General features: G+C 41.6%; 1 protein-coding gene across 2 annotated transcripts in view; it reads right to left on the bottom strand.

Moving 5' to 3' along the window:
• GPR158 (G protein-coupled receptor 158) overlaps positions 1 to 12,186 on the bottom strand; it is a 209,119-nt gene that overhangs the window by 122,714 nt on the left and 74,219 nt on the right. For both annotated transcript variants that reach the window (XM_009945434.2, XM_075419553.1), the window contains exon 3: positions 3,226 to 3,328. In XM_009945434.2, coding sequence (XP_009943736.2) covers positions 3,226 to 3,328 — 103 coding nt within the window. The remainder of the gene's footprint in view (positions 1 to 3,225; positions 3,329 to 12,186) is intronic.

Genomic DNA, 12,186 nt, shown 5'->3' with positions numbered 1-12,186 from the left:
GCCACTTTTTTGCACTGGGCAGGTTCCACATCTGAACAGCAAGAGCGGAGCAAAATCTCTGTGATGTATGGATGATACATTGCTAAAGAATGAACTTTTAGGTTGAACAAAGCACTGCTGTTCTATGAAGGATCTTCCAATGCAAACCTGATTACGTCATGAGGCAGAGAACGTAAGTGCTCTGGAGAGGGGTGTTACAAAATGTGAAAATGTATGTAGTCAGCAGTTAGTCTATTCTACCTATACAAATAGCGCTACCTAAAAATGAGCCATTCAGGAAAGTGCATAATCATGTACTCGAGCACTTACAGGTTAATGCACCTTGCATACATGAAATTCTAAAGTCATTTTCTGTCCTCAAAAGAGACCCTGGAAATATGGCAATAACTCTGCGCCCCACTAGTACCCAGGGTCCTCATTAACTAGTTCAGAAAAAATAGAAAGGTTTTACATCTTTTGGCACTGTCAGTTCTGTAGAACAAACTCAGCCTCGGGAGGGAAACGCTCTCCTCCATGGCTTCCTTTTCAGTAAGACAGCAGCCTAAACTCCAGCCCTGCCTCTGTCCCACGCACACTTCAAGAACCCGCAGCAAGCTGCGTGACCTCCCTGCGAGCAGCAACACCATGCTGCTTTAAGTCAGAAAAGCAAGTTGGAGAACTTTTCCTACGGACGACACGGTTTACGCAACATTGCATCTTGGCATTCAAGGTCCCAGCCGAGTTTGCAGGGGAGGCAGATAAGCAATCTTTTAAACCTTCACGCCTGCAAACCGTGTAGAGTGTCTAACATCCCTGCAAAGACATTTTATACAGCTATCTGAAAGACAGCCGTATATCTTCCAGATAGTTGTTTTAACCACGTCATCTTTTCCCCTTTTATTTTTTTTTTAAATAGAGTTCATCTGGGTGACAGGGCTAAGTTCCCCTGAACCACTGTTTTTTCTCTTTACTTCACAGTCATTTCCAGTCTCACACGAGCTGTGTCACGGTTTGCTTTTTAAAATCACCTATAGAGCTTGGCAGATTGAGCTGCATCTGGATGAATTAAAGCAGTTCTTTATTACTGATTGTTTCAAAACTCGTGCTTATGTTAGCTCACAGTAACACATGCTCAAATCAAAGTAGCCCCAGATCATGTAATTATACACCTTAAAATATCAGCATATGCAAACACTTTCATGAGACCAATTTCACTCTGTGTTAGCTATTTTGAAGCTAAATATTCGATCTAAGGCAGCTATATAGTCTCCTCCTTCTACAGTAAGTGGAGAAAAAAAGGTTATTTGCCTGAAGAGTTAATTTTCCCATCTAAAGATAAATTCTGCCTTTCTAAAGCAGCAGAGATACCCTCCAGTAGAGCCATGCCCTTGCTGCTGACTGCAGTTGAAACCTAGGTGACTAATACATACCAAGCATATACATTTTAGACAGCTGATACAAGATAAAAATGAATCTCATCCCCAACGATCAATGCTGTTACAAGCTCTAGCCACATTATTTTTGTGTGTTCTATGGCATTTAGTATGACAAAAATCTAAGAATGATTTTTGGTTTTATACGCTCATTCAAGGAGTTAAATCCCAACTCACTGCACTGCAGGAACAACCAAACATCATCATTACTTTATCAAAAGATTCGCACAGAGCCCAGCAAAAAAGCACTATCACAAGGCTGCCTTCTGCAACACACCACAATATGAAAGGAGAAGGGAAACAAACACTCACCAGGTAAACTGTTGAAGAAACACACTGTGCCATTTATGCTACATATATATACCGGAGATACAATGTATATATAGCTAAGATGTACTGAGTTAGGGGTACGATATCTTGGCCAATCCGCACCCAAACCAGATCAGGTCAATAAAAACCAGGCCAATCCATGACGCAGATCAAAGTATTTAATATCCAGAACTCAGGGCTGCGAACAAATAGCGAATTCTAAAGCTTTCCTGATACTTTAAGTTACTTACCTTTCAGCTATAACCCCTGTCACTTCTTATGTAAGAAAGCAGAGCTCATGAGTAACTAATGCAGGAAGGAACTTGGAAGCTTTATTTGCAGCTCTGGAGTCCACACTGAATAATGTATTTAACCCAGTTATCAGGTACTCTGTAGCACAGGGACATGCTTTTACAAGTACCACGTCATACAATTCTGTCACACAATTTACCAGCATGGAACACCTGAATCCGTATCTGTGAGTATTACAGGGGTGCACTTTGAGTGTCGAATACTACTAGAGATATTTCTATAGTGGAACAGGAACAGCTGTGCTCACACAAGGCAGGAGATAACACACGCAGTCCTGGACCGTGCTTGATGAAAGCTACTCATCGCCATTCCCTGGGCGTCTCATACAAACCGCTCCCGCAGCAGAGAGCTGACGACACGAACCTTCGGCTAAAGGATGGTGCGAAGAAGCTGGGGACTGTATTTACTCAAAAGCAGGAGGCAGAGAAGGATGCTCTGTTACACCTTCAAGCAACACCTTTACGCCTGTGACTGCAGCACGAGCTCTACTAGTATAACTGCAACAATTCTGGCACGAAATCTGTGCAGAGATTACACTTTGGTTGTATGATGAAAGTAACAGACATCGACTTTTGGCATTCAGTTTATGTATTTTCCCTGCTGAGTATCAACTGAGTTCTGTTTCCCTTATTGTGGAAAACTCAGTCTAAGTACCATACAATGTGTGTCCTCAGCACGTGCATCTGTCATTCACGTCATGCAGCCAACCAGACTCCCAGGCCTGACCCACCTCTAATACCTCATCAGCAACTATTAGAGTTTGGATGCTCCTTTGGATTCTCCTTTGCAAACGAAGTCAAACGAAAACAATTAAAGCCCACCAAAGCCAGAGGCTAGGGCATTCTGGTTTGCCCTGACCAAAGAGAAAATTACTAGATTAATTTCCCCAACACTTGCGCTTGAGCACAGATGCCAGAAATCTCTATTTCCCCATAGCAAGACCTCTTTTCATGTTTTTAAATTTATTTACAAATCAAATATTCTTCAAGTGGGTATGTTTTACAGGATCCTCAAGAGTACCACAAATGACAAACCAAAGGGCTAGAACTCCTCAAGCGATTATATAATCCGAGAGTTGCAAACCACTGGGATTTTACTGTATAACCCTGACAAGGATAAAAAGGAGCCCTGCATTATTAATGCTAGCTCTGCTTTCTTTTTTCTTTTTTTAAACTCAAGCTAAGGCACTTACTCTGAAAGCTGTTCACCGAGACGATGTTGGGATGATAGAATCCAGCCTTGCAAATACATTTGTAGGCTCCGAGCACAAATCCAAGGCCTTTAATTGGCATGCACTGTGAGAAAGGAAAAAAGAAGAGTCATGCAGATGATCATACAACTGTATACTCAGACATACATTCAAGCATAAAAACACTACAAGATACTGTGAGCAGACTTCTAAGAATAAACAGGCACTCCTTCCAGTCTGAGAATATTTTCTCAGAGACTTATCCCATTTTTGTCTTGTTCATCACCAACAAACAGCAAAGACAGCTACAACCAAACCCGTCTCACTGAAAAACCAAGTGCCAAATTTGACTCTTGTACTTTGGGTACTCTAGGTGGGACATCAGACGAATATCTTTTTTCCTGGAGAGTTTCCAGCTCTGTTTCCCGGCAGAGCAGGTGGGCTCGGACGGCTGGAGCTCACACTCACGTGGACACCTCAGCTAAGCTACCAAGCTTCTGTGGGCAGCACGTGCTGGTGCCCCCGCCGCACTGGCAACCCTAAAGAGTGGAGACTGACCCAGCCAAAACAAAGCCAACAACTGGTTAGAGAAAATGGCTGCAAACCTAAACCCGACTTAGGCAAACAAGAGCAAACCTATGCCAAGGGAGCCACATACTTCTAAGCTCTCTTGTCTCTTTTCGAGGAAGTAATATATGAAACAAGTTTTGTTTTAACTCAATTTAACTTTTGCTTAATTTTGACATCAGGACAACCACAGCAGTTCTTACAGTGACAGAACATCTACTGTCAGACCATTTATGTACAACAAAAACTCTGCCTAGTAGAGAAAGAAGAAACAGTTCAAAGACATAAAGGTACAAACACTGGTAAAATTATTTTCTCCCAGTGTAGCTTATTTCACAGAATCACAGAACGGTAGGGGTTGGAAGGGACCTCTGGGGGTCATCTAGTCCAACCCCCCTGCCGAAGCAGGGTCACCTAGAGCAGGCTGCACAGGACCTTGTCCAGGCGGGTCTTGAAGATCTCCAGAGAAGGAGACTCCACAACCTCTCTGGGCAGCCTGTACTAAATTTTCACTTTATCAAAGCAAGGTAGGCTACTGTACTAGATGCCTTTCCCATCAGTACAGGTGTACCTATACCAACACGCCTCCACGGATAGGAACTAGACACTACTACTTCCTCAGGGAGCAACTGAATGATTTAACTAAAACATCCCCCATCTTCCCACTTCCTTACGTTTCACTTGTTTGTGACTGACTGTGACTTTACAACATGCTTCATCCTCTAGCTGCCTGCAACTGGGAGGAAGATGTAGAGGACAGGCTTTAGTAAAAAAGAACTCCGTTTCAAAAATCAAATGCAAACCAAGAAAAGAGAGTCTGCACCGACACTTACGAAAAACTCCTTTTTTTTATCTCAAATTTCAGAGCTGTGACCTAATCCTGCCTGATGTTGGGAAAGCCACTGTGCATTTCTTTGCCCCAGTTCCCCAGATGACATTGTCTTTTCTCACACCCTTTGCCTAGCTGATGTCCTTGCACGCAGTGCGGGCCTGCGGGTGCTATTGGAAAACAACTAATAAGCAAGACACTGCCATGCAAGAACATTGAAAATTCATTCAGCCTTTGTATAAACATGAAAACAAGAAAAAACAGGAAGAGAATGGATAAATCATTTTTCTTCACACTTCGTCTTCACCCTACAGAAATGTGACTGTTGACAAGGTCGAGGACAGAAAAAATCGAAGCAGGGTGAGCGTGTGTGCAAGTCTCATGACAGGAAAACCTCTTTAACCAAGCACAGAAAAGCAGTTAAAGTAGTAAAAAGAATTTTTCAGGTGAAAATTCTGTTCTGCCTTTCTGGCTTCTTGCTTTGTAACAGGCAGGCACACGCTGCTATAGAGACTGCATTTTCTTTTTGAAGGCAAGGAAAAAAAACGTAGCTTCCACTGAATTCTGTGAACAGCACAGTACCCCTAGTACCATATACATAATCCATTCCTGCTGAATAAATTCTGCACATAAAATGTGTGACAGTCTGATGAATCTGTTCTGTATTAAAATAAATGCTTTACTGATGATCCTTTCACACATGTCCAATATTCACACCAAATAAAAGTCTGTAACTTTTATTTTATCGTCACTGACAATGAATCCAGAACTTGAATAAAATATTTCAAACGCTGTTATCTTTCCTTGGTCTAGGATATTATCCTTGTTTCCAGTCTTTGGCAGCTGTAATGCACACCTTAAAAACCATCAATCAAATTCTGTTTGTTGCAGTCCATATAATCCCATGCAAAGGTGTAATAGGGATCAGAACATCAGTCTGCTGAAAGGAGGGAAGGGGAGAAGGAAAGAAAGCAAGCCTAGATCCTTGTCGATGCAGTTTCAAGCTCTGAAATTCCACCATGTTGAACACTGCATGGAAACAGAACTATTTACAGCCTGACTTTATTTAAGAAATTGTAACAGCAAAGCAAGGAAGAACACTAAATATCATGCAGCCAAAAATGGGGAAAATACTTTTCCTGGAAAGAAAAGATTCCACTCTTTCTACAAACGATTCAACAGTTAATATTACATTAAACAATGGTGGTAAATATTATGGTGAAAAAGATAATAAACAAACTGAGTAAGAGTCTGCTGGTGTGCAGAATGAGTTTAGCAAATGACGTCCAGATCCGTTTAATCGGGGTTCTTCTGGCAGATACAGAGGCTTTTCCTGGCTGGCTGTGGGTGACCCCACACAAAGCATGGCAGGCACACGCAAGCGACTTCTGTCCTTGCCCTGGCGAGCGGCACCCCGGTTCCAGTGAGCCCCACGGCACGGCAGAGCCCCAGCCCTGCGAAGCTGCACCAGCTCGGCCGCAGCAGCCCACGGCGCCGGTCATGGGCTCCAGCCCACCGGGAGCACAGAGACTGAGCAGCCCGCAACAGACTGTGAGGACACAGCCAGAGAAACATTAATCTGCTGCTAAGTTACTTAAGATTTGATCCACATAAAACCTCGCACCGAAAAAAGCAGATGTGTGAAAAATATCCACCTCCACACAGGCAAAAAAAGGAAGCATAAAACTGACCTGGTTAAAGCTGTGGGAATAAAACCACCATATTCCTGAGTATTTTTTTTCTTCGTCAGTGATCACCAACTTTTAAAAAAACATGCTTTATCTAATTCAAAAGAACAACTACCTTAGCTTAGACTAGAAGCTCCATTTAGGCTTGTATCACGTCTCTCGTGTGCCCAGCAGCCAGCGTCAAGGCAAATGGTAAAAGACACAGGGTGACTATTGAGTGAGCTTTCCTCTGAAATGCTCTTCAGGACATCACACTCCTAAATGGAATTTGTGTTGCTTTAACTGCCAGCCATTAGTTCTTATAGATGGCTTAGTTACAATTCAGATCACCTTTATCATAATATTTGCTAAAAGGAAAACAATAGAGATCTGTACAATTCACACAGCACATTTATTCCTGCTATCTGTTCCCTGGTTTGCAAGTTTGTATTTTAAGCTTTACAATATTTGTATAATGCAACAACTCACAGGCTTAATATAGTATGCTTTAAATTATACAGTCAGCTCATAAAAAAAAGATATTCACTGAATAATTATCTTAAAATTATTTATAAATAATAGGTCTTGAATCAACACAGACACACCATCTAAACCAGTTTAAAAGGTTGTATTGGTTTAACTTTCATGCTGCTTGTTGTAAAGGGCAAAGCTGGAAAAACCTAATGTGCTAAAGCATATATCTGATTAACGTGCTACACAACAAGCTTACAATTTCTCCTCTCCTAGAAAACAGCGCATGAATTACAGGGGAACCTGTTAGCAGACACCAAAGAGACTGAGAATTTTATAGCCATTAAATAATGCAGTGTGATTAATTTGAAGGCACTTTCTCAGGGCGAGATTTCCTTGGCTTTGAGGATAAATTAAGAATTTTTTCACTATTAGCCCAGGTTAAACTGCATTCAGAGCAAACTCAAATTCACTTCCTCAGTATATTACCTACATCAGAAAGAATTCTCTTTATATTGAATCTCTATTCCATTTTTCCTACCACTAGGATAATTTTGTGCTTTACACGTGGTTAATACTGGAAATACCAAACACTATCTGCAGAAGACCTTCCAGAAGCTGACAAGGAACATGCCAAAATACACATAGGTCTTTTACCTTTGGATGGCTGGCTCTGCCAACTACTTCTGCATTCATCTGTGACTTGGCAGCAAATGTTGCAAAAGTTCGCCTGGAAAACCGGCCACGCGGTAACACAGGGGATTAAGAAAGGTTGCCAAAACCTGGAAGAATGTGAGGCATTTCCAAAAACATTTGGTGGGGGGAAAAGCTGGATCTATTCCTGATCCCCATGAAGGGTGCAGTTCTGAATAGTGGAGTACTCTTTCTCACCTATTCACATTTCCCTGAATTTCCATATCCCTGCCAATAAATGTGATTATCTACACTGTGACAATACAAATGACTACCATTCTGAAATCCCTTTTGTATATTTCTAAACTTCATTAAAAATATTTATTTACAATACTAAGAACAATCATGCACATTTTCTTCCAACCCAGTAACTCATCAAAAGAATTGTGGAGCTTAAGCAAGTAACAGAGGGTGCACAGGAATTGCACAGCTCATCTCACAGAAGTGCATGGCCAAACATCTTGAGACTCCACCATTCTCTAGAAACAGCCTGACTGTTAAATCACCCCCAGTGTGGATAGTCCGCTGGCCCCGTTATTTGGAAAGGGAAAAAAATTCCTATAGTTCATCCAAAAGCTAACAAGTAGCTGCTATCATCAATGGGTAATTAAGATGCATAATTCAAAGAGGCGAATAAAATGGTGGGAAACAGTGCACAATGTTTTAATAAGTTAACATGGACAATATTGCTAAACCAACATTTTCTAGTGAGCTGCTGTATCTGTCATCTCTATTGCATTTCCCAGCAACCATTAATGTAATTACTTCTTGAATTTTAAACATTGTTTTTAGGCTGATTCCACACACTAACAAGAGACGGGATCACACTGGAAAAGGTGTGTAGTGGCTTGTGTCTGTTTTCCCAACCCACGGTAACCTTTTGGACCTACTGGCTTGTTCAAGGCAGTGCAGTACAGGTCAGAAATGTGCTAAGTTCCTACAAGCTTCAGGAAAATAACATCGTGGTAAAGAGGAGATGCCTTATCAGTGTCCCTACTGAGGGAAATACTACATCATGAGAACATACCTTTTATTAGACTCTAGAGAATGTTCTTTGAAATGCCACAGTCACAAGAAAAGCTTTAGCTGGCACTGGTGCCTTCTCAGATGTCAGCTAACAGCATAAGAAAATGCGTTAGGAAACCAGGCTACAATAATCTGATGTTCCTGTTCCTTGGCATTCAGTCCATCTCTGGGATAAGTTGGCCCATTTTTCCAGAGGTTTTTACTACTGAGGACTGCCAGAAGTCTTGAGTTGAGTCCAAATATGTGAAGTTGGATAAATGATGCTCCTAGCCACAAAATCATGTCTTACTGAAATGCCATGCAAGCACTTTGCGTGACACATGATTGAGAAGACAGCTGCATAAAGGATCCGAATTTTAATATCTTTGCTCCATTTTGCAGTATACTTTCCTTTTATATTAGTGTGACATTAGACAGCAGTTGAAGGAAAATACCCACCTTGCTGGTACTTGAATGAAGACACAGCATCTTTTATCACAAAACAGAGTCTGACATGGTCAGTTAAATAAGCCCTTTTGTTTACTTGGTAGTCATTGGCAAAACAAAATGCCCAGCTAGGTTCTGTCCATCAGCAGCATGCATTTTAAAAGTATATTTCTTTCATTCAAGAAGACAGTCAAGTCCTGCAGCAGAGTGACTGCTCTGTCCACAACTTGATCAAAATCCTTTTATTAATTTTGCTTTATTCTGGATTGCAGCCTCTACAGCTTGACAATGTGTCAACTCATCAGGAAAGCTAATCTTGCTTACAAGATAGTATCAGACAAGTTTTTCTACTTGTCAAACATATCTCCACATTCCAGCCACAAGTCTCCCATCCTCAAGGCTGGGATGTCCCTCAGAACTGAAGTTCAGAGCACAGTTTCTAGGTTTAACCTACGACTTGAGCCCTGTTAAACTACGGATTCTTCTTGATTGCCTTCAATCTCATCACCCAGCTTCTTTCACAATTTCATATATCAAAGGAAACAATGATTTTGTGACAAAGCCAGCATTCCTCCTCTTGCCCACAAACACTGGAGACCATGGTCTGTCAGACTGCTGTTCAAGCACCATTGTAAGGGTCATCACAGTCAGAAGCACCACCATATTATTGCTGTCAGAAAAAATTCCTCTCAAATTCCCATTGTTTGACATACCTGCTTCACACTGATCTTCACAGCCTGGAGCTGTATACTCACTCATTACAAGGCACAAGTCCCACAGTGGTGCTACATGTCCCACTAGCACCATGAAAATACGGCACCCACTATTTGCCAGCTATTTGCTACCTCATTCAGCCTCTTCTTTAGCACTAGGCAAGCACAAGGGTTTTAAAAAATGCATCAGGGCAAGACTTTTGGGTAACAAATCAGAAACAAAAGGATGTAACTGAAATGAATATGAAACAGCAACATACTTAAGAAATTAATACCTGTCTAGTTGCTTACTGCTTCTCATCCAGGACACCAAAAAGAGATCAGCCATAAGAGTACACCATGAAATCCTGTTTTTTGCTTTGAACACTTGCTTTCTTCTTGCAACCTTTAGCAACTTTGAAGAAAAATGCCCTAATTTTGAGCAGTAACTGTCCTAAAGGTAAGCCCTCTCTTCTAAGTCACAGGCTAGCCAGAGGGCTGGTGATCCAGCTCCCTATATGCCCACCATATTCTAGACATGCACCTTGAAAAATCTTTCTTCTTTTCTTCTGCTTCCCTTTTCTCAAGTCTAGAATTTTACTTTTTATCCAAAGCCAATGTAGCCTTGATGACTCACGCCTCGCTCCTCCATTGCCTTCAGGAGCTGGAGGGTTTGGCTGTGAATGTAAATTCCTTGGAAAGCTCTCTCTAACTGTCCACTTTTGCTATTTAATGATGCTTCTCTCTGCCCATCATTATTTTTCCCTCAGGTTTGCACTTCATCCAACAAGGCTATTCCTGTGCCCCAGTGATTAAAAGCCACTTTTCCCTGTTCTGCTTGACTGCCTTTTCCTTCCCAAGCTGAACTCCTTCACACAAAGCTACAGCCAGCCTCTGTTTAACATTACAAAAACCACCCATTATAAAGATGCTCTCTGAAGCTCACGGTATAACACCACCTTTGATATAGACCTATAAGAAGCATTCTTATTTTAACAGACTGAGAACAAACTATTGTGTCCGGACGTGTATGAAAGCAAATATTCCCTTGTCCTGTCTCTGACAGTGAGTTTCGTGTTAGAGTCCTCTTGTATCCACAGAAGTTTTAGGTGGGTGTCAGCTAGGGCACATCGCCCACCGCTTAACGGGTCCCAGAGCCCTGCAGGGACTCTGTGTCAGTGTTGCGCCAGAGACCTCCACACAGCAGTCCAGACTCACAAGTGTGCCGTAATGGCTTAAAATCTTCGTAGCAGCCTCCTCCATTGTGAAAGCTCCAGCAGCTTTCTTTTCATACAAATCTGAAGTATAACTAATCTTTACCACAGAAATATAGCCACTTTTAATTAATCCTCCATCAAAAGGAAGGTTAAGTTCAAATCTAAGCTGGAAGGATGAAAACCACCTACAGTTCTAATTTGTTCAGTAATCTGCTTTCGATCAGTTCAGCAATGCACCATTTTTGAGCCAAGGTCCCAAACCGACAGACGGCTTAACCAATTCTAAAATTAGTTCCCGGCTAACCCCTATGGCAGATGGCAACACCACAGAGATGCAAGAAAGATGAAGTCGTTCCAGCTTGCAGGGGGAAGCGAAAGCAAAGCATCAAACAGTCTCTGGAACCAGAACTCCAGAACTTTGTATTCCCTCTCCTGGAAGGGTAACTACTGATAATGCTATCCAAAAAGCATGCGACGGCAAATTTGGAAGCCAATTTCCTAGGGATTATTAAGAAAGTCAGAAAATTCAGCAAGTTTATCTGCACTGCAATTATTTCTTCCTCAAGCACTTGCAAGTATACAGTGGCAGAAGGGTACACTGTAAACATGGGAATCAAAGTGGCCTTCAGGCAGAAGGGTACTTATCAGCCACAAATTCTGTTTGATGAACTTGCATGAAAACAGGGACTAATGAATAACAAGTAACATGGTATACCCACTGGAGAGAAAGCCAGCTGGACTTATTCTGTATTATTCAGCAGGTGCCAGGAGCTGGTTCACAAAGCATGATGGACTGGATCTTTTCTGACATCATTAAAATTAAAAAGGAAATTGTTTTCTATTATTAATTATAGAAGTGTACCACTTGTTCTCAGAGCTCTCAGAAATAGTGAAACAGCATCTGGTAGCAGTACACTATAGACATACAAACCTCAGCAGACAATAAGATGCTTGGAAGAGTTTGCCTCAGATTCAACAAAATGTCAAGTTTACTTTCCATCTGACAGAGCAAATCCATTTTATTGGAAGCCACCACAGAAATAGCACCAAAGACCTTCCAGCCTTAATGTGACACACACATGCACACACAAAAGCCTAACCTCGCTCCACACCATCTCACTTTTTAACTCTCACTTGAAATCACTTGAAGAGGCTGCAACACAGTTTTCACCTCTATTGAGTGGCAAAATCCCTGAGACCCAGTGAAGCTAAAGCCAGGACAACTGAAGGCAGAACCAGGTCCTGTCCCACATTCATAGGTTTTAGTTAGTAACATGTAGATATTATAAAGGTGACAATGGAAAAAGAAACAACTTTTAGGTTAAGAGAGAAAATGTTTGGTTAGTAACTTCATTAACCTGCAGTTAATGGCATCA

The sequence above is a fragment of the Opisthocomus hoazin genome, chromosome 4 (assembly GCF_030867145.1).
Source record: "Opisthocomus hoazin isolate bOpiHoa1 chromosome 4, bOpiHoa1.hap1, whole genome shotgun sequence".
Classification (NCBI taxonomy): Eukaryota; Metazoa; Chordata; class Aves; order Opisthocomiformes; family Opisthocomidae; genus Opisthocomus; species Opisthocomus hoazin.
Note: the sequence above shows the minus strand (reverse complement) of the source record. Positions and strands in the feature narration are given on the sequence as shown.